At 45.3% G+C, this 22,714-nt stretch overlaps 1 protein-coding gene across 3 annotated transcripts in view; it reads left to right on the top strand.

Annotated features, from left to right (window-relative positions):
- NFX1 (nuclear transcription factor, X-box binding 1) overlaps positions 1 to 22,714 on the top strand; it is a 261,059-nt gene that overhangs the window by 168,502 nt on the left and 69,843 nt on the right. For 2 of the 3 annotated variants that reach the window (XR_004538086.1, XM_033930649.1), the window contains exon 18: positions 16,513 to 16,586. The exons of the other annotated variant lie outside the window; for it this stretch is intronic. Coding sequence is in view for 1 of the 2 variants with exons in the window: in XM_033930649.1 (XP_033786540.1) it covers positions 16,513 to 16,586 (74 nt within the window). In the remaining variant the exon portion in view is untranslated. The remainder of the gene's footprint in view (positions 1 to 16,512; positions 16,587 to 22,714) is intronic. 3 annotated transcript variants of the gene reach the window in all.

Below are 22,714 nucleotides of genomic sequence, written 5' to 3'. Positions count from 1 at the left end.
GAGTTTAAATAAATAAATAAAAATCCTAATCTATTTCTAAAGCAGATTAAAGCCCTTCCCATCTAGTACTTCATATATAGCTTTTCATTCATTGTCCTAGAACAGATGTTCTCAATAATTTTGAAAAGCTGGCTCCTCTGTACCTCTGTTTTGATACTTGTATCATCATCTGTTTTGATACTTGTATCATCATCTGTTTTGATACTTGTATCAACATTTTCCTTGTAAAGTACTTATACAGTTAGTTAAAACATAAGTAGGTAAATATCTTTTACCAAATACCAAATATTTCAGGACACAAGCCTTAAGTAATGAGTCTCCTTTAACTAATATGGCCAGGATATTATCTGGAAGAGAGACTTCAAACAAAAATTACATTTTAAAACATTTGTTGGGCATACAAAGACATTTGCAACCCAAACATTTTGCTGGTTGTCTTTCAACCAATTTTATGTTTGGCAAGCTCTCAACCACCAGAAGAGAATAAAATCAAAGAGCTTGCCTGTGCTTGGATTACGCAGCCTTGTGAAGAACGTACCGTCCCCAGGCTTTTTTGGAAGCTCAAGCAGAGAATCTGGAAAGAAAGAGCAATATGTGAATATTATAAACTCTTCCATTCTGTCTCAATTCTGATTCACTCTGTCATTCAAGATCTTTTGTAAAAGCACTTCCCATGGTTCTTCAACTTTTACTCGCGCAAAATGCTATGTGAGGAAGCCACCCCATTTAGAGATGTTTGGCTATTTTCTGATTTCAATACGCGGTATGCGTACCCAGGGGGTACACGTACTTTTGTCAGAGTAAGCGGCACCGGCGCTGCATGCCTTCTGCCGTTGCATATCTCCTCTCCCCAACCCCCCCCTTCCCCTGGACCAGCAGTAGCAGCTCACTGTATGTTTTTAACTTCCTCACACAGCTGTCGCTAGTGTTAGTTTAGCCGGCAATTCTATCAGGCAGCCTTGGGGCCTTTGCTAGGCTGGCATGCTCTAATGAAAGAGGAAATTGCATCATCTGAAGCAGGACAGTCTAGCAAAGGCCCAGAGGCTGCCTGACAGAATCACCGGCTAAACTAATGCTAGCGGCAGCTGTGTGGAGGAAGGGGAAAGGAAGGGAAAGGCGCTGCTGGACGAGAAGGGAAGGGAGAGGTACTGTATGCTGGAGGGGAGGATGAGATGGTGCATGAGGTGAAAGCATATTAGTTGTGAGTGGGGTTGGGGAGGAAGGAAAATTGTTGCAGGAGGAGTGAGTGATAAGAGAGGGAGAAATGGACATGGCGTGGAGGGGACGGAGAAATGGTGCATGGGAGAGAGTATGTTAGTTTTAAATGGGGTTGAGGAGAGATGGACTAGGTGTGGGAAGGAGGGATGTTGTACTCAAGGGAAGGAGCGAGGAGAAAGTGTGCAGGAGGCAGAAAGTGTTGGACTCATAGAGAGAGAGATGGATGGAGAGGGTAGAAAGGAAGGAAGGAGAAATGTCACACTCAGGGGAAGAGGGAGAGGACAGAGAGTGAAAAGTTGGACTTATGGAGGGAGGGAGAAAGAGATGTTGGTTGGGGGAGGGAATGTGGACCGAAGAAGAGGAAGCTTGCAGAAGGCAGAGAAAGAAAGAAATATTGGAATGGTGGAGGGAAAGGATGAAATGTTGGACTGGGATGGAGGCCAGAAAGGAGGAAGGGAGGGGAGATGTTGGACTGCAGGGAGTAGAAAGGAGGAGGAGAGAGAACAAATGTTACACTGGAGGGAGGAGAGATGACTCAAGTAAGGGAGAGGTAGCAGACCAGGGAATGGAAGGAGAGGAGAGAGATGCCTGACTGCAGGAAGAGGGGAAAGAAAGGAGAGAGATGTTGGACCACTGGGAGAAGGGAGGGAAAGATAAAGAAATGCCAGATCATGGGAGAGGAGAGAGATAGGAAGGGAAGATAAGACATAGAAAAGTAGATTTTGAGAAGAAAGCAGAAAAATGGAACAAAATTGAATATTAAAAGTTAATGCCAAAGATGAATGCAGGGCAGAAAGTGAAGGAGAGAAAAACAGTGAATGGATAAAGAAGACCCTGGAAACACAGTTTAGAGCACAGAAAGAAGGAAGTGAAACCAGAGACTGAGAAAATATGATTAGAGTAATAAAATCATCAGACAACAAAGGTAGGGGGAAATGATTTTATTTTCAATTTAGTGATTAAAATGTGTCAGTTTTGAGAATTTATATCTGCTGTCTATATTATGTGTATATGAAAAAAGAATGGAAGAAATTGCATTACAATTAGTAATGGCTGCAGGGTCTGAGATGAAAGGCATGTAGATCTGCTCCATATTCATTAGGGCTATCCTGAAAACCTGACTGGCTGGCAGGACAGGGTTGGGAGCCACTGTTCTAGACCATAGGGTTATTTCCCACTACTTGCAGGTTCTGCAGAAGAAATCCATTTCAGGTTTTTCACTCTGCCTTTAGTGTACTTCACAGGCTAGTTTAGTGCCCTCTAGCAATCTTTTCTTCTGCATGCATGGCTACAGCTGTGCAGATTCTGCTCTCACCATTTTATTATTTTACTTTGACTTAGTTTCGCCCCTTTTGCGGGTATTTTCACATTTAAAATGGATTTGAAGCTCTGCCTGCTTGAGAATTCACAGCTGACAGGCCGATCCCTTCGGGGTACCTATTGGCCAATCTGCTTAGTCTTCCTTGGAGCTCAGGATTGTCCCTGACCTAGTCTCACTCCCTGTTAAGCAAGGGGTCAAGCGCAGACTGTGTAGCATGCTTAGGGAGCTCAGCGGTGTTCTGCAATGCGCTAGCTGCGTTTTCGCACCTCCGCTAGTCCAGATGCGCATCCTGTGATCTGCAGGGGTGTAGGCATAGTCAGACAGAGGAGTTTAACTAGCAACCTGAAAATCAGCTTGAAGGATGAATTTCCAGCAGTGTGGCAATGAATTCTAAACCAGCCATTGAAAGGGATGGGAGCAACTGCAGGCTTTCTGTGTGTGGTAACCGTGAGTACAAAGTGGAGCTGACAAGCTCAAAATCGATCTCTTAAAAGTTAATTTAAATGGGTTTTGAAGATTTCCTAGTGTTCCTCTGTTCCCCCACCTGAAATTTGTTATTTAAGCAAATTTTGAAGCTTAAGAAATTGTTTTTAGCGCAAATTCGGGTCTGTCGGCCATTTTGAATTATTAACAATTTTTTTTCAACTTTTCCCTGCTTCTTTAAAAGTCAAACTTTTGCCTGGAAAACTGCTAGAATGGAGTCCTTAGGGTCTCCTTGTGTGGATTCATACCAAATTTGGACAAAAATTGCCACATTTAGAGCGTTATGTGCCAGGGGCCTGTGGTGCGGTTGGGGGGGGGGTAACTACTGGTTCAGCCTCCCCTTCACAGAAGCAGGTGATAACATACTTAGCTAGCCCATTGTCGTAGCCACAATTTTTTCGGGGCTTTGTTCTGCGGCTTTGTTTGTCCGCTGCAAGACAGACTCTCTGCAACCTAAGAAGGGCAAGTATAAGCCATCTAAGGATGACTCTCTGCCCAGGGTCCAGATACCTTCTCAGAATTATGAGATTTTGCTGGTCTGTATTTTACTCCAGGGGTCTGGCTGCTGGGTACTTTTCTGTTCCCCAGGCTACGCATCTCAGCAGCTGAGTAGCCTTCATCTGTGCCATCTGTTTCTCCTTCCCAGACTGTTTCGGGGTCCCAGTGGCTACTCTGAACCTCCCTGATCCTTTTTTGGACAGTGCTACACTTCACGGATTTGGGAATCTGGGCTTGGGTGCCAGATCCGCATATCCTTTTGGGGCTCCGTATCCTAGAGAAGATCTGACTGTCAGGCGCATGTTTAAGTATGAGGCGCTGCTGGATCTCATTGCTGCTTCTTTACTGATGTGAGCATGGATGCCCAGCCCACTCCTTTCATTTCTTCTACATTTCTCCCTGGCTCTGCAGCGCTTGATCACAATCTGCGACTTTCCCTGGCTTCAGGTTATGAGTTCATGGTTCTGGAGCAGTTTGATTCTCAAGAGGGTCCTTTATGGAAAGCACAGGTATCCTCAGACATAGGAGTGTCCATAGCTTTGTGGCAGCCCAAGGGAGATCCCCTGTTTGCTCAGCTAACCTGGCGCAACTCTCTCTCTAGTGACTGGACAGTTGTGTTGACATCTATATAAAACTGCTAGGTGGATGTGGTACTCAGGAAAATTTTGAACCAGCTAATTTGGTCACTGGAGCTACAGTTCCTATTTCCTTTGTGGCACACGCCTGTCTAGCTCATCTACGAATGCCTATTCCTCAGCCTTTGTGGACTGGGATGGACTACATGGCGAATGGCTTCTATGACCTTTTGAAGGTGCTGGCAAAGATGTCAACGGAATCTATTTTAGCCCGCCGAATGCTCTAGGTTCGGCAGTGGGCTGGTGATTCCACCTCCGAGACAACTCTGGCGCGGCTACCTTTTCAGGGGCAATTGTTGTGTGGCAAGGATTTCATTGACTTTATGCATTCGGTAAGGGACTATCACCCAAAGACCTAGCTGGATAGTAGCGCAAGGCCCAAGGGTGCTAGGCAGCTTCCTTTTCGTGGGTCCTGATAATATTTTTGTAACTACAGACAAAATTCTTCATCCTTTTTGCAGAGATTTTCTCAGGGTTCCAGGCTACAGGCATGCTCTGTCTACTGCTGCCCTTCCTGCCTGACCTGCTTGTACAACCCAATGACACCAGAGAGCCAAGGGCCCCTCTGCAGATAGGAGGTTTGGTTCTTGCAGTTTCGGCCTGCCTAGCTGCACGTTATTAAAGTCCAGTGGGTTGTGGAATTTATTCAGTAAGCTGGTTTTACCCAGCCTTTGTCAGCCTAGTTTGTGTCTTCTCCATTCGAGAGCCCATACACAATGAGCTCTCTCCAGGCTGCTGTTCAACATTTGATGGATATTCAAGCAGTATGGCCGGTGCCAAGCTAACCTTCGGGTTTACATAGATACTCTGTTTATTTTATCGTTCCTAAGATAGGATCAAAAGTTTGCTGACCAATTCTGATTTTGCAGCACTTCCATTTGGCTCTTAAGCTTCCTCGGTGCTGGATGGAGACCTGTGGTGGGTCCTTCCAGGAATTGCTCCGGGGGAATTTCTGGCCTCACTGAATCTTATGGAGATGAATTTGCACATTCCCATTTTTCTAGATCACCGCAGATTTTGATGGTTTTATTTGCTGGATCTGCTTTGTCAGTTTTCGGTCCTATCCTTTGGGCTGGCGACCGCACCCCAGACCTTCACCACAGTGATAGTGGTAGTCGCAGCTCTTCTGAGGTGGGTGGAGTTGCAGGCTCTCCCTTATCTGGCCGCCTAGTGGCTCAGCGCCCCCGGAAAAAGGGGAGCACTATGGTAGCAACAGTGCAGTGGTTAAAGCTACAGCTTCAGCACCCTGAGGTTGTGAGTTCAAACCCATGCTGTTCCTTGTGACCTTGGGCAAGTCACTTAATCCCCCCATTGCCCCAGGCACATTAGATAAATTGTGAGCCCACTGGGACAGACAGGGAAAAATGCTTCAGTACCTGAATAAACTCATGTGAACCGTTCTGAGCTCCCCTGGGAGAACGGTATAGAAAATTAAATAAATAAATAAAATAAATACTTGAAGACCTGGGCTGAATTGCCAACTTACAAAAAAAATGATCTGACACCAACGCAGTCTCTAGAATACTCATTATGGCAGTGGGCCATGTTTACCTGCCCGAGGCTCGGAAATAGAAGCTCTGGGCACAGATTTTGGTGATATTGAAGATGGCGGCCCCTTCAGCGTGGAACGTCCTACAGATTGTTGGTTCCAGGATTACCAAGCTGGATGGGGTTCCCTGGATGAACGCACGCATGCGTCCTCTTCAAAATGTCTTTCTCTCTCATTGGGCACCTCACCGTGATGTCTTAGAGCTGAGTCTGCAGTGGTCTCTGGAGGCCAGAGTTTGTATGACTAAACTAAACTAAACCTTAGGTTTGTATACCGCTTCATCTCCACGTTCGTAGAGCTCAGCACGGTTTACAGGAGATGGGATAGAAAGGAACTACAATGGAAGGTAGAGGTTTACAGGAGGAGGAGAGAAAGGAACTAAAATGAAGGTTAGAGGACCAAGTAGGAAGAGTTTTTTGAGGGTTTGGATGCCAGAGATGGAAGAGTGTCAGATTTTAGAGAATAGCCAGGTCTTCAGATGTTTGCGGAAAAGTTGGAGAGAGCTCATGTTTCGTAGAGGGGAGGAAAGATTGTTCCAGAGCTCGGTGATTCTGAAGGGAAGGGAGGTCCCTAGTTTTCCTTTATGAGAGATGCCTCTTAATGAGGGGAAGGATAGTTTTAATTTTTGGGTGGATCTGGTGGTATTAGGGTTTGAGGAGTTCCAAGAGAGAGGGATACATGGAGGGAGGCTCCCATGTAGGATTTTGAAGGCTAGGCAGGCGCATTTGAAATAGACCCTGGCGATTATCGGTAGCCAGTGGATAGAAGTGGAGAAACAGTCAAATTTACTTTTTGCGAAAATCAGCTTGGCCGCGGCATTCTGAATCCGCTGGAGTCTATGAAGGTTTTTCTTAGTTAGGCTTAGATATATGGAGTTGCAATAGTGCAATCTGGAAAGGATGATGGATTGGACCAGGACTGTAAAGTGATTGTGATGTCAATAGGATCTAACTTTCCTCAGCATGTGAAGGCTGAAAAAGCATTTTTTTACCAAAGAATTGAGGTGGTCGTTGAAGGACAGAGTAGAATCAATAATGATGCCCAGAACATTTCTTGAGAATTCAAGCTGCAGAGTGGAGCCAGAGGGCAGAGAGAAGGAGGAGGGTAGTTGTTTAAGTTTTGGACCAAGCCAAAGGAGTCTTGTTTTGGACTCATTTAGTTTCATTTGAACAGTACGGGCCCAGGATTGGAGGTTCGTTATACTGGAGGCTATGTTCTCAGAAAGGTTGGTGAGGTTCAAATCAGTCTCCAGGAGGACGAGGATGTCGTCAGCGTAAGTGTAAATAGTTTCAAGGGGGGATAGGTGGAGGAGTTTTAGAGAGGTCATATAAATGTTGAAAAGGAAGGGAGATAGAGGTGCACCTTGTGGGACTCCGCATAACGGTTTCCAGGGGGAGGATTAGGTGCCATTCATGTTGACAGCGTAAGAACGAGAGCGTAGGAGTTTTGAGAACCAGTCGAGGACTGTGGAGCTAATACCTATTTCAGAGAGTTGGTATACGAGGATGTCATTATGGACAACGTCGAAAGCGTCGGAAAGGTCGAATTGTAAGAGAACGGCAAACTTATTTTGAGAGTGAAGTTGTTGAACCTTTGAGATCAAGGAGGTCAATAGGGATTCAGTGCTGAAGTTGGGACGAAAGCCATATTGGTAAGGAAGAAGTAGTAGGAAATAACCCTATGGTCTAATGTCTCACCTATCTAATGGAAAAGATCTTATCAGGTAAATACATAATCTCCTTATAAACACTTTAGTTGCATGTTCATTTTAAAGTGAAATCAACATAAATAAAACCTGGGGAAAAGGACCAACAAAAACCTATATGCAATATCTACAGATCAATCTACCTGTTATGTAACACAATCACCATATTCTCTGATAGAAGACACGATACTCTGTGGTTAAGGAAAGACTCTAATTTCAACTCTATATATTCCATAGTATAAAAACTGTCTCTGTACTGACAGTTGCACATATTAGTTGATTTTTCTGTTGCAAATTTTTTAAATTCCATGAAAATTTTCATGCCATTGACTCCTTTTATCAAGGTGCGCTAGCGGGGTTAGCATATCGGACATTTAATTACACGCTAACCCCCGCAGCAAGCCAAAAAACTAACGCCTCGTCAATGGAGGCGTTAGTGACTAGCGCGGCAGGCAGTTTAATGCACGGTATTCCGTGCGTTAAACCCCTATCACATCTTGATAAAAGGACCCCTAAGGTTGTGGTTTTGGGGGTCCTATATTCTGGTTTCATAGAACTGTTAAAATAGCAGAGATTCAAGTAATGAAATTCATGCTTACATTTGTAGATAAAAACAAGGCAATTGCAGTTTGTTTAAAATATGGTTTTGAAAATGCTAATCAATATAGAATGCTGTGATTTTAGAAAGTCTTAAATCTTTTTTTTTGTTGTTGTTGTTATTGTATTTTTAAATTTGTACTGAGATGATGTGCTCTTTCCTTCTCATGTTACTGCATGTGTATTGTTTCTGCAGTGACGTCAGAAGCAAAGTTTCTGTTAAAGCATAGTTGAAGTCTCTTAAATATAACAAAGCTATGGAAATGAGCACAGTTTTTTAAATTGACTGTTTCCAAAATCACTACCTCATGTGGTAAGTGGTTATAGTGTTTGAACTATAAAAAAATCCAAACAAATAGAAACTTGCATACATATTTTAATAAAGAAAGGTTTTTTTTATTATCCCAGGACAAGCAGGCAGCATATTCTTTACGCATGGGTGACGTCACCGACGGAGCCCTCGGTACGGACCTTTTTAACTAGAAAGTTCTAGTTGGCCGCACCGCGCGTGCGCGAGTGCCTTCCCGACCGACGGAGGAGTGCGTGGTCCCCAGTTTCTTCGTTTCCGCGGAGCGAAGAAGACGCGTGTGTTTTTTCAACGGCCGTTGAACTCACTTTTTGCCTTCCCGCTCGTGAATTTTTGTACTTTTTCTTCCTTTTTGCCTTCGGGTTTCTTTTTTCTTTGCTTTACAAAAAAAAAAAAAAAACTTATTTTTTTTTTACCCTTTTTTCGACTTTGCCCCGGCGGGGCCTGTTGCCATTATACAGGCCTCGGGGTTCGATTTTGCGGAGGCTGTTTTCCCCTTCATGCCCCCGCAAGCCGGTTTTAAGAAGTGCCAGCGGTGTGCACGCCCGATCTCCCTCACTGACCCACACAATTGGTGTTTGCAGTGTTTGGGTCCGGAGCATCGGGCGGACTCCTGCACCTGCTGTGCCACTCTTAAAAAGCGGACGCTTAAAAATCGACAAATCCAACAAAATCTTTTGTTCGGCACCGGGTCGACGATGGACTCCTCGGCATCGACAGCGGTACCACCAAAATCGGCACCGTCTACTTCGACGCCACCCGACCCCGCATCGGCGTCACTGGCGCCAGGTAAGCCGGCTAAGAAGCCTCCCTCTTCACTAGAGCGTCCACCAGCCACAGTGGCGACACCGACCTTGCCGGCCTCGCGCCGACCCCGAAAGCGCTCCGCCCCGATTTCGGTGAGCGCCTCGTCATCGGCCTCCTCATCGCCGGGGCGTGGAGCGGCACCTAAGGAACCGAAGCAAAAGAAAGCGGTTCCGGTGCCACCCCTGGATGACCGTACTGCGGCCATCCTCCAAGTTCAACTCCAGGAACAGCTGCAGCATCAACTCGAGCACCTGTTGCCTACTATCCTGGCACCGCTCTTTTCGGTACCAGACCGGCCCGAGCCCCGTACCGAGCCACCGGTATCCACCCCATCGGTACCAATTAACACCTCCATGCCGATTCTTTCGGCCGAGCAACTTCATGCCCATCCTGTGGTTCACTCCCATACCACTACGGATCCTCCTCGGGACCGGGCAGGGCACCATGCTTCCCGGGACCGGGATCGACGCCGGTCCTCTTCTCCCGGTACCGTTTCGATGTGCTCTGGGAAGTCTTTATCCAAGACTCACCATACCGCACCTTCCACCCCGGTGTCTCGGCATGCACACCCAGAGGTCCGGGACCCAGACTTATGGGAAGAGTCCCCCCCCCGGTACCGAGGAGGATCTCTCCTCATCTGATGAGGATCCCTCAGCCCCCAATGCCACCTCCAAACCTGAGCAATCCTCCTTCTCAAAGTTCCTCAGGGAGATGTCTGCAGCTTTATCCCTCCCTCTGGAATCAGACTCCAAAAAATCTCAAGCCTTCCTGGAGGCTTTGGATTTTGAACAACCTCCTAAGGAGTTCCTCAAGCTCCCCGTACACGACATCCTACGGGAAACCTTTTACAAGAATTGGGAGAACCCCCTTACAGTACCAGGGGCCCCCCGCAAGCTGGACAACCTCTATCGAGTTATTCCAATTCCAGGGTTCGACAAGTCCCAATTGCCCCATGAGTCCCTTCTTGTTGAATCCACCTTAAAGAAGACTCAGGGCTCCAGTGTCTATGCCTCCACCCCTCCTGGCAGAGAGGGTAAAACCATGGACAAGTTTGGCAAGAGGCTCTATCAGAATGCCATGCTGGCCAACAGGGCGAACAATTATTCCTTCCATTTTTCATTTTACATGAAACACTTGGTTCAACAGCTGTCCGCCCTCCAAAAATATCTCCCGGAGAGAAAGGTTCCACTTTTTCAGCAACACATCTCTGGTCTCCTTCAGTTATGGAAATTTATGGTCCGCTCTATATATGATTCATTCGAGCTCACCTCCCGTGCCTCTGCCATGGCCGTAGCCATGCGCCGCCTGGCCTGGCTGAGAGTCTCAGATTTGGACATTAACCACCAGGATTGTCTGGCCAACGCCCCCTGTCTTGGGGACGAACTTTTCGGAGAGTCCCTGGATTCCACCACCCAGAAACTCTCTGCACACGAAACCAGATGGGACACCCTGATTAAACCCAAGAAAAAGGCTCCGCCTGCTCGACCTTTCAGGCCTCAATCCTCCTATCAGCGTAGGTTCTCAGCCAGGCCACTCAATCCGCCTTCCCAACAACCTCGGCGGCCCCGGCAACACCAACACCAGGCACAGGCTCGTTCTCAGTCCAGTCAACCCAACAAGCCTCTTCCTCCTGCTAAACCTTCTCAGCCCTTTTGACTCTTCTCTCCAGGGCATAGCCAGTCTTCCACCTTCACTACCTCTGCCACAACCAATCGGAGGTCGTCTGCTCATATTCTTCAGCCGTTGGGAGGTCATCACATCGGACCAGTGGGTCCTCAGCATCATCCACCACGGCTACTCTCTCAACTTCCAGACTCTTCCACCGGACAACCCTCCCGTAGAGTCTGCTTCTCACTCATCTCAAACCCCCCTCCTCCTGAGGGAGGTTCAATCCCTCCTTCTTCTCAATGCCATCGAAGAAGTACCTCCAGAACAAAGGGGTCAGGGATTCTACTCCCGCTACTTCCTGGTACCCAAAAAGACGGGAGACCTCCATCCCATTCTCGATCTCAGGGACCTCAACAAGTATCTCGTCAAGGAGAAGTTCAGAATGCTCTCCCTTGCCATGCTCTATCCTCTTCTTTCTCAACACGACTGGCTATGTTCCCTGGACCTCAAGGAGGCCTACACTCACATCTCAATCAATCCGAATTCCCGCCGCTACCTGCGGTTCCAGGTACAACACCGCCACTATCAGTACAAGGTGCTACCCTTTGGCCTCGCTTCATCACCCAGGGTATTCATCAAGTGCCTTATAGTAGTAGCGGCCTTCCTCAGGTCTCACAACCTCCAGGTGTTTCCCTACTTGGACGATTGGTTGGTGAAAGCACCTACGTCTCAACTTGTGCTACAAGCTACTCATCACACCATCTCTCTCCTCCACCTCCTGGGGTTCGAGATCAACTACCCCAAGTCGCATCTGCTTCCCACCCAGCGACTTCAATTCATCGGAGCAGTTCTGGACACCACACTAATGAGGGCTTTTCTTCCCTCCGATCGTCAGCGGACCCTGCTCCATCTCTGTCGTCAGGTCCTCATGCATCCCTCCATTCCTGCCCGACAGATGATGGTCCTCCTGGGTCACATGGCCTCGACAGTACATGTCCTTCCTCTGGCATGTCTCCACCTCAGAACACCTCAATGGACTCTCACCAACCAATGGTCACAGACTACGGATCTTCTTTCTCATCCCATCTCTGTGACATCATCTCTTCAGCTATCTCTCCAATGGTGGTTGAACTCCTCAAATCTTTCCAGGGGTCTGCTCTTTCATCTACCCCCTCACTCCATGATCATCACCACGGATGCCTCCCCCTATGCGTGGGGAGCTCACCTAGGAGATCTACGCACCCAGGGACTTTGGACCCTACAGGAGCGTCAACATCACATCAATTTCCTGGAACTCAGAGCCATGTTCTACGCCCTCAAGGCTTTCCAGCATCTTCTCTGCCCTCAGGTTCTTCTCCTGTGCACAGACAATCAAGTCGCCATGTACTACATAAACAAGCAAGGCGGCACCGGATCTCGCCTCCTTTGTTTGGAGGCTCTCCGCATCTGGACCTGGGCCACGGCCCGCAATCTCTTCCTCAAGGCTGTCTATATCCAAGGCGAACAGAACTCCCTGGCCGACAATCTCAGCCGAATCCTTCAACCTCACGAGTGGACGCTGGACCCTCCGACACTCCACTCCATCTTTGCTCGCTGGGGCACTCCGCAGGTGGACCTCTTTGCAGCACCTCACAACCATCAGCTGCCCCAATTCTGTTCCAGACTCTTCTCCCCTCATCGTCTGGCCCCGGATGCATTCCTGCTCGACTGGAGAGATCGGTTCCTTTATGCCTTCCCTCCACTTCCTCTGATGTTGCGGACCTTGTCCAAACTCCGCAGGGAGAGGGCCACCATGATCCTCATCGCTCCTCGGTGGCCTCGACAACACTGGTTCTCCCTCCTGCTCCAGCTCAGTTCCAGGGAGCCCATCCTTCTTCCTGTGTTTCCTACTCTGCTTACACAGCAGCATCAATCTCTACTACATCCCAATCTGTCTTCGCTCCACCTGACAGCCTGGTTTCTCTCGGGCTGACCTCTCCTGAGAATCTGTCTCAGCCTGTCCGTCTCATTTTGGACGCCTCCAGGAAACCGGCCACCCTCCAATGTTACCATCAGAAATGGACCAGGTTCTCCTCTTGGTGTCTCCGGCATCATCACGATCCCACCTCTTTAGCTGTGGAAACTGTACTGGACTATTTGCTCTCGCTGTCCAATGCTGGCCTCAAATCTACCTCCATCAGAGTCCACCTCAGTGCCATCACTGCGTTTCACGAACCTATCCTCGGAAAACCTCTCACGGCTCATCCACTGGTTTCCCGGTTCATGAGAGGTCTCTTCAATGTCAAACCACCTCTGAAACCTCCTCCTGTCGTCTGGGACCTGAATGTAGTCTTATCAGCACTCATGAAACCTCCGTTTGAGCCTCTTGCCACAACTTCGCTCAAATTTCTTACCTGGAAGGTGCTTTTCCTGATTGCCATCACCTCTGCCAGGAGGGTTAGTGAGCTGCATGCACTGGTCGCCGATCCACCATTCACTGTTTTTCACCATGACAAGGTGGTCCTGCGTACCCATCCCAAATTCCTTCCTAAGGTGGTCTCAGCTTTTCACCTCAACCAGTCCATTGTGTTGCCCGTCTTTTTCCCTAAACCCCATTCTCATCCTGGGGAACAGGCGCTGCACACGCTGGATTGTAAGCGTGCCCTGGCCTACTACCTTGACCGTACCAGGGCTCACCGCTCCTCTCCTCAGCTCTTTTTGTCATTCGACCCTAACCGTCTAGGTCATCCTGTCTCCAAACGGACGCTTTCCAATTGGCTTGCTGCCTGTATTGCGTTCTGTTATGCTCGGGCCGGTCTCTCACTGGAAGGTGCTGTCACGGCCCACAGAGTCCGAGCTATGGCTGCTTCTGTGGCTTTCCTCCGTTCCACGCCCATCGAGGAAATCTGCAAGGCGGCCACTTGGTCCTCAGTTCACACGTTCACTACTCACTACTGTCTGGATGCCTTCTCCAGACAGGATGGACACTTCGGCCAATCTGTGTTACAAAATTTATTTTCCTAATAGCCAACCATCCCTCCTCCCTCTCTGTTAGCTTGGAGGTCACCCATGCGTAAAGAATATGCTGCCTGCTTGTCCTGGGATAAAGCACAGTTACTTACCGTAACAGGTGTTATCCAGGGACAGCAGGCAGATATTCTTACGTCCCACCCACCTCCCCGGGTTGGCTTCTTAGCTGGCTTATCCTAACTGGGGACCACGCACTCCTCTGTCGGGCGGGAAGGCACTCGCGCATGCGCGGTGCGGCCAACTAGAACTTTCTAGTTAAAAAGGTCCGTACCGAGGGCTCCGTCGGTGACGTCACCCATGCGTAAAGAATATCTGCCTGCTGTCCCTGGATAACACCTGTTACGGTAAGTAACTGTGCTTTATGGGTTTTATTCTTTGCCTGCTGCTAACTTGGTTCAGCTGAGTAATAGTCTGAGAACCTATGTGTAAAATTTGAATACTTATTATATGGAGCAATATCTGTGATGAGAACTCTGACTGGGTGCTAGAACTAAATCTTTGGTAAGTTTTTAAAGCAGTGTTTCTCAATTTCTTCAAGCCAAGTACCCCCTAAGTCTACCCCCTAAGTCAACCGAGTACTCCCACCCAAGCTCCAGACCAACCCATGCTCCTCCCCAGACCAACCCATGCTCCGCCCCAGACCAACCCATGCTCCGCCCCAGACCCCATCCCCATAAATATAGTACTAATTGTAATGCAATTTCTTCCATCCATTTTTCATATCTACACAATATAATCTTAATACATAATGGTAACCCATAAAATTTTAAAAACACAAAGTACACAGAGAAAATATTATCATTTATATTTTTTTTCAAAGAGATCAAGGCAGATGACTTTAAAATATGCAGTGTCACCTCAGTAACAACTATAGAAAAATAGACATATATAGTACAAAATATAGACAGCAGATATAAATTCTCAAAAAGGAAACATTTCGATCACTAAATTGAAAATAAAATCATTTTTCTACCTTTGTTGTTTGGTGATTTCATCAGTATCTGGTTACACTTCCTTCTAACTGTGCATCCAATATTTCTTTCTTTCTGCCTCCTGTACGCTTCATCTCTTCTGGACCTCATTCCCTTCCCCAACCACCATCTCTCTCTGTCCCTCCATGAGTCCAACTTTTCTTCTTCTCTCCTCCACTCCTATTGGCAAAATGTCTCCCTCTCAATGTCATAAGAACATAAGAATAGCCTTACTGGGTCAGACCAATGGTCCATCAAGTCCAGTGGCCTGTTCTCACGGAGGCCAATCCAGGTCACTAGTACCTAGGCAAAATCCAAGGTGTAGCATTATTCCATGCTACCAATACAGGGCAAGCAGTGGCATCCCCCATGTCTTTCTCAATAACAGACTATGGACTTTTCCTCCAGGAACTTGTCCAAACCTTTCTTAAATCCAGCTACGCTATCCGCTCTTACCACATCTCTGGCAACACGTTCCAGAGCTTAACTATTCTCTGAGTGGAAAAAAATTTCCACTTGTCCATCCGTCTTGAAAGATCCAGGCATATCAACCCCCCCCCCCCCTCTATTGCCACATCCAGCATTTCTCCCTGTTTCATCTGGAACATGTGCAGCAGTTTTTACCTCTGCCCACCAGCCCCATGCCCACTTCTTCTATCTCCCCTCTCCAGCACCATGCAACATATCTTCCTCCATCACTATGTCCAATATTCCTCCACCTTACATCCCCTTCATTCTGTCCCTTTGTTCCCTTTCCACCACCATACCCAACATTTCTCCTGTTCATCCTTCTCTCCCCTATGCATCTCTACCTCTCTCTATGCCCAATTTCCCGCTTCCTTTCCCCATGTCTTTCTCTCTCACTCCACACCTATAACCAACAATTCTCTTTTCCTGTTCACTCCCTCACCCACCAGCCCATGCAGTATCTGTCCTTCCCAGCCTCCCCCCAATCATCTGTCCTTCTCTTTACTTCCAATTCCAGCCCCCACTCCTCTCAGCTGGATCTGACTGCTCCCCAGTTCCCAATTCCCCCACCTACCAGCTCCCCACCACTGTATTTTAAAATCTTCAGGCAGCTGGAGGCGCAAAGAGGCCAACCTCCTGCCATCAGCCTGCCTGCCTCAGAAGTATTCTTTCTGCAGCATTCTGCTTAGGCAGATAGGAGTCTGGCAGCGTTGTGGGGCAGGCAGATGGGAGGCTGGCTTTGTTGCGCCTCTGTCTGCCCAAAGATTTTAAAATACAATGGTGGGGAGTTGGTAGTTGGGGGAATTGGGAACAAAGCCTGCCTCCTCCTGTCTGCCTGCTTTCCCCAGAAGTGTTCTTTCTGCAGCGTTCTGAATAGGCTGCAGAAATAACACTTCCGGGGCAGGCAGGCAGACAGACAGCGGAGGCTGGCTTTTTTGCGCCGCTGACCACCCAAAGTTTTTAAAATACAGCAACAGGGAAGCTGGTAGGTGGGGGAATCGGGAGCTGGGAGAGATTAGATCCAGCTGAGAAGAGTGGGGGCCAGGGCTGGGTTGGCTTTGATGGAGGGGGGCGAGAAGGAAGGAAAGATCCCCTGCAGCAGCGGCTTAGGCGGATGGCAGGCAATATCTGCGGCGGTGTGTACCACATGTTGAGAAACACTGGTTTAAAGTATCAGATTGGCTACCATAAGCATTAGCCATTAAAGGTTCTTTTTTCTTCCCCCCCCCTCCAAGCCAATTATCTTAAACCTCTTTCAGTTGGTGGTTAAGAATTTCGATGAATAGAATTTTCATTTGGGAGAATAATATAGTTTATTCACTTTTTGATATGACAGGTAGAGCTTCAATGTGAGTGCAGTCGAAGAAAAGAGAGTATGATTTGTTCAGAGGCAACTAGTACTTATCAAAGGTTAGTGCTATTCACTTTTCATTAATTTGTGCTTGACAGCTACTTTATTAATTTTACAATGCTGTAGATACAAGACATCAGCACTGTTAAATAATTATTTGGGACTAAGATGGGAAAAGCATAGATATTTCCTGACAGTATAAAATCAAAGCTAAAACCACAGTAGTGCTGTCTGATTCACGATTCAAATTGATTCACTTATTCAGTTTGGCTGAACTGATTTTGTTTTTTTTTTTAAATCGGACTCACAGATTCAGGCACTGCAGGGCGGGGTGAGAGTCACTCTGGGTGTAGACCATAAAGCGGTGTTTCCGGGATTAGCATCCAAACTTCTTCCCCTTCCAAAAATAGGAGTGACAGTAGCCTCCACCTGGCATCAGGCCTTCCTCTCTGCTGAGTCCTGTCTTCGTGGAAACAGAAATTAGGTGGGACCAGCAAAGAAGGCGGCCCAACACCGGCAGAGCAACAAGTTGTGAAGGCTTCCAGTTACGAGAGAGAGGTACCCATTGGGTGGAGGGAGTAGAGAAAAGCTGCACCCAATTGAAAGGAGGGAGGAGTCAGAAAGAAAGCTGTTCAATTGGAGGGAATGGAGCAGGAAGAGAGAGGAGAGACTGATGCCAAACCATGAGGAAGGGAGGAAGGAAGAGGAAGGGCAGTAGATGCCAGAGCATGGAGAGGGAGGGAGAAATGGAAGAGAAGAGAGATGCCAGGGCATGGGGGGAGAGGAAAAGAAGGAGAGAAGAGAGATGCCAGGACATGGGGGAAGGGAAAGGAAGGAGACAGATTCCAGACTATGGGGTGCGCATGGGCTGGAGGAAAGGAAAGAGAGAGAGGGTGGTGGCTGCATGGCACTTTGTCAAATGGGGTGGGGTGGAGTGGACTGGAAGGAGGGGAAGAGAGAGAGAGAGAGGGTGCTGGAGGAGGAGGATAGAGACACTGGACTGGGTGCTGGAGGGGAAGGGAGAGGAAGCTAAACATAAGAATTGCAATACTGGGACAGATCAAAGGGCCATCAAGCCCAGTATCCTGTTTCCAACAGTGGCCAACCCATGTACCAAGTACCAAGCTAGATCCCAAGTAGTAAAATAGATTTTATGCTGGTTATCCTAGTAATAAGCAGTGGATTTCCCCAAACCATCTCAATAATGGCCTATGGATTTCTCTTTAAGGAAATTATCTAAACTTTTTTAAACCCCGCTAAGCTAACTGATTTCACCACATTTTCTGGCAATGAATTTCAGAGTTTAATTACAAGTTGTGTGAAGAAACATTTTCTCCAGTTTGTAGCTTTATCCCATGCCCCCTACTTCTAGTATTTTTTGGAGTTATTCAAACAATTCACATCTACCCTTTCCACTCCACTCAATATTTTATAGACCTCTATCATATCACCCCTGAGCGTTCTCTTTTACAAGCTGAAGAGCCCTATTCTTCCACTTTGACACCCAGACTCACAAGGTCCTCTTGCAGTTCTTCGCAGTCCTGCAATTTTACAACTTAAAAAATTTTGTGACATCAGCAAATTTAATTATCTTATTAGTTATTCCCATCTCTAGATCATTGATAAAAATGTTCAAAAGCAGCGGTTACAGCACAAACCCCTGGGGAACCCCAATATTTACTGCATAACAATACGATTCGATTTCTATGATATAGCTTTAAAATTAGCTGGTGGGTTTATTTTGCAGCCTCAAAATATATTGGTTAAGGTCATAAATTCTGTGATTAATTCAACATTTCTAGATATAGCTATATGTTTTTCACAACTTTTTTCTTTTGGAATTTTTTTAAAGGAGTTTTACATACCTGCAGGTTTTTCTACTGGTCTGTCCCCTAGAGCACATGTTGGATTGTAGATGGAAACTTCAGCTTTGGCTTAAGTTTATGAATACAGCAAATGAAGTGTGAATAATCTGTTGCATGATACACCCCATTCCCAACACTCAGGAAATTCATAAACTTAAGCCAAAGCTGAAGTTTCCATCTACAATCCAACATGTGCTCTAGGGGACAGACCAGTAGAAATTTACCTGCAGGTATGTAAAACTCCTTTAAAAAAATTCCAAAAGAAAAAAGTTGTGAAAAACATATAGCTATATCTAGAAATGTTGAATTAATCACAGAATTTAACAAGCAAATAGCCTGCCTTTTACTAACTGAAACATGGTTACTATCAGAAGATGATCCAATAATAATTGACCTCCTACCAGACAATTTTAAAATCCTTACACTAAACTGCGTGGGAAAAAAAGGAGGAGGTCTAGCAATTATTCTTAAAGATGGATTTGAGTTCGAACTATTAGATTCCAAAATGACCGACCAACTAGAAATTCTAGCCTGTAAAATTAGCAACCGTCATCTAGAAGAATCCTATCATGCATATTATTCTATGTCCCACCAAAAAGCTGGCCAAAAGCCAAAGAAGACTTCTGTGCATTTGTCTTAAACAATTCACTCGGTTCTTCTTACAATATCATCTCAGGAGACATAAACTTACACCTAGATGAAGAGGACAATACAAACGCGAAAGAGTTTAAAAACTTTCTATCCCTACTCAATTACAACCTCCCTCTACCCACACAAACACATGAAAAAGACCATCAGTTAGATATGGTAGCCATGTCCACAAAGGACATCCCAAACCCTGCCATCTCTATACGTAAAGGCACCTGGTGTCATGATATCTGGTCTGATCATTTTACTTATTATTTCAAGCTAATCTGGTCTTATTCTAAATCTAAAACACGTCCAATAATAAAAAGAGAACATCACACCAGAGGCTATATTAATCCAATAGATTTCTGGTCACAATATGAATTGCAATCAGAGATAGAAGAAGGAATCGATTTCTGGGATCACTGGATGACAACCAGCACATCCATTTTAGATAAAATCGCCCCTATATGCAATAGCAAAAGCAATGCAAATAAATATAATAAATGGTTTGACACCGAACTTCTAAAACTGAAACAACTAGCTAGACGACTAGAAAGAACTTGGAAAAAAACAGGAGAACTAACAGACCGTAACAAATGGAGAGCTAACATAAAAATCTACAAAATGATAAAAGACAAACGTAAAGCATTCTACTCAATTAAAATCAACTCATCTTGTAATGGCTCACAAGGAATCAATACAAAAGAGCTATTCAACCTGATCACAAATTTATTTGACACTGCTCGCTACACCACACCCACACACAACTCTAAGTTACCCTCTGCAAATGACTTAGCACTACACTTCGATTTGAAAATTAAAAACCTTAGAATTCATTGTTCAACAAACGACCCTAGTGATCATCCGATACCTATCACCCAAGGAAATGATACACCGGCAGACATGATCTGGAACTCCTTTCAAGATTTAGAGTGGAACAATTACAACAGACTATATAACAAATACTCTAAATCCTATTGCGTTCTGAACTCATGCCCCCCAGAAATCATGAAAGCGGCACCTTTAGTATTTAAACTATCGTTGATGCAATATTTGGCTCATAACCTAAAAACTGGGAAGTTCCTCTCTAATAATGATCACATAATAATAACCCCAATTCTAAAAAATCGAAAAGAATCTTCAGCTATAATATCCAACTACAGACCAGTAGTATCCATTCCGTTTATTGTAAAAATTGGTACACACCCAACTGATGGATTATCTGGATCAGTTCTCTCTCCTACATGAAACTCAATCCGGTTAGACCGTTATTCAGTACTGAGACAGTAATTGCGGCTATTTTAGACAATCTGCGCCTACTGTTTAGTAAGGGCCTTAATGCCCTGGTTATGCAATTCGATATGAGTTATGCCTTTGATCTAGTAGACCACGGGAAACTGCTGCAATGCCTAGATGCCATTGGTATCAGGGACGAGGTGCTGAATTGGTTCCATGGCTTCCTTATGTCCCGCACTTATCGTTTTAATTATGAACTTTCAGATACCTGGAGCAATCCATCCGGTGTGTCACAAGGGTCTCCGCTATCTCCATTGCTCTTCAACGTCTACATGTCCTCACTAGGCACGCAGCTAACCCAGTTAGGGATAAAACTATTTAGTTATGCAGATGATTTTACGATCATCATCCCATTCGTTAATTCTATCTCTGAAACTATTCCTAAAGCTTCAGAAGCCATAAACGTGATGGAGCACTGGATGACAACTTTTAGACTCAAACTTAATTCAGAAAAGACAACTTTCTTCGTTGCTTCGCCACATCCGCTTGACACCAAATCACCACTATGTATCAATAATCTTAATTACCCTATCCAACCTACCATAAAGATACTAGGTGTAACTTTGGATCAGTGCCTAACCATGAAAGACCAGGTGGACTCCTTGATCAGAAAGGGATTTTTCACTCTCTGGAAACTCAGATCCATTAAAGCTTATTTTGATACAGCGGCATTCAGAACCCTAGTCCAATCCCTTGTACTGAGTCTACTTGACTACTGTAACATCGCCTATTTAGCAATTTCCCAAAAGAACATGCAGCGTTTACAATTGATGCAAAATGCAGCGGTCAAACTGATCTTTGGGCTGAGGAAGATTGACCACGTGACACCCTACTACCGGCAGCTGCATTGGCTGCCAATGGAGACGTGCGTAAAGTTTAAATTTGCCTGCTTCTGCTTCAAAGCACTACACGGACTTGCCCCTAAATATATAACTGACCTTTTCGTCTTCTCAGCCAACAGACACAAGAGAAGCTCACATTCCAACTTCGTTTCCCCCCCAGTGAGAGGTTGTAAACTGAAAAAACACCATGAACATCTTCTCTCGCACCAAGCAGCATCATGGGGTAAAGACCTAGAACAATTGCTTTCGCCCACTACTTATGAGGAATTTAGGAAACGTCTGAAAACACACCTGTTCCTAAAGTATCTAGACAAGTGATCCTCTCTTCTCTCTCCCCTCTATAGCGATTAACTTGTTCTATTGATCACTCTCTCCTCAAAAATGGATTTCCTGTCCTATTAACCCTCTTTCTTCCTCCCCTCTTAAAGTCAATCAATTTGTACCTTTGCTTAATCTTTGTAAACCGCATAGAACTTCACGGTATTGCGGTATATAAGCTGTTATTATTATTATTCACACTTCATTTGCTGTATTAATAAACATAAGCCAAAGCTGAAGTTTCCATCTACAATCTAACATGTGCTTTAGGGGACACACCAGTAGAAAAACCTGCAGGTATGTAAAACTCCTTTAAAAAAATTCCAAAAGAAAAAAGTTGTGAAAAACATATAGCTATATCTAGAAATGTTGAATTAATCACATAATTTATGACCTTAACCAATATATTTTGAGGCTGCAAAATAAACCCACCAGCTAATTTTAAAGCTATATCATAGAAATCGAATCGTATTGAATCAAAAAAGACCAGTAGGAAAAAGGAGGTATAGATGCACCTGTATAAGACTGGTGAGACCTCATTTAGAATATTGTGTTCAGTTTTGGAGACCATACCTTCAAAAAGTTATAAACATGATGGAGTCGATCTAGAGAGGAAGGCTACTATCTTTAAAAGTTATCGGCATGAGACGAGCATAAATTTTTTCAGTAGCCGCGCCACAGATATGGAATTCACTGCCCAGATATATCAGAGGAGAAACTGTACTAGACAAGTTTTTGAAAACTTTTCTTTTTAAAGATGCTTTCAAAAATTAAAGTTTCATAATCGATAGCTTTTCTGGAGACTTTCTGTTTTTAAACATTTTGTTCCCCTTCCTATTATGTGAACCCTCAATGTTACCTTTCTCTAAAATTTTGTAGTTTCGCTCCCTTTCCTACTGTTGTCTGTAAGTCTTTCTACTCATGTCAATGTATGTACAAACTAAATGTTTTTGTTACCCCATTTTTTTTTTTTTACATTTGTAATTCGCTTTGAAGCTAGGTTATAAGCATTTGCATCAAATTTTAATAAACATGAAATATACTAAAATGGTCAGTGATCTTCATCATAAAACGTATGGGGAGAGACTTAAAGATCTCAATATGTATACTTTGGAGGCAGAGAAAGGTGAGAGAGGGAAGATATGATAGAGAAGTATAAATACATGGTATAAATGTGTATGAAGTGAATCTCTTTCATTTGAAATGAAGCTCCTGAATACATAGGATGAAGTTAAA

This window comes from Geotrypetes seraphini, chromosome 2, assembly GCF_902459505.1.
Source record: "Geotrypetes seraphini chromosome 2, aGeoSer1.1, whole genome shotgun sequence".
Classification (NCBI taxonomy): Eukaryota; Metazoa; Chordata; class Amphibia; order Gymnophiona; family Dermophiidae; genus Geotrypetes; species Geotrypetes seraphini.
This window is presented reverse-complemented; position numbering and strand designations above follow the sequence as displayed.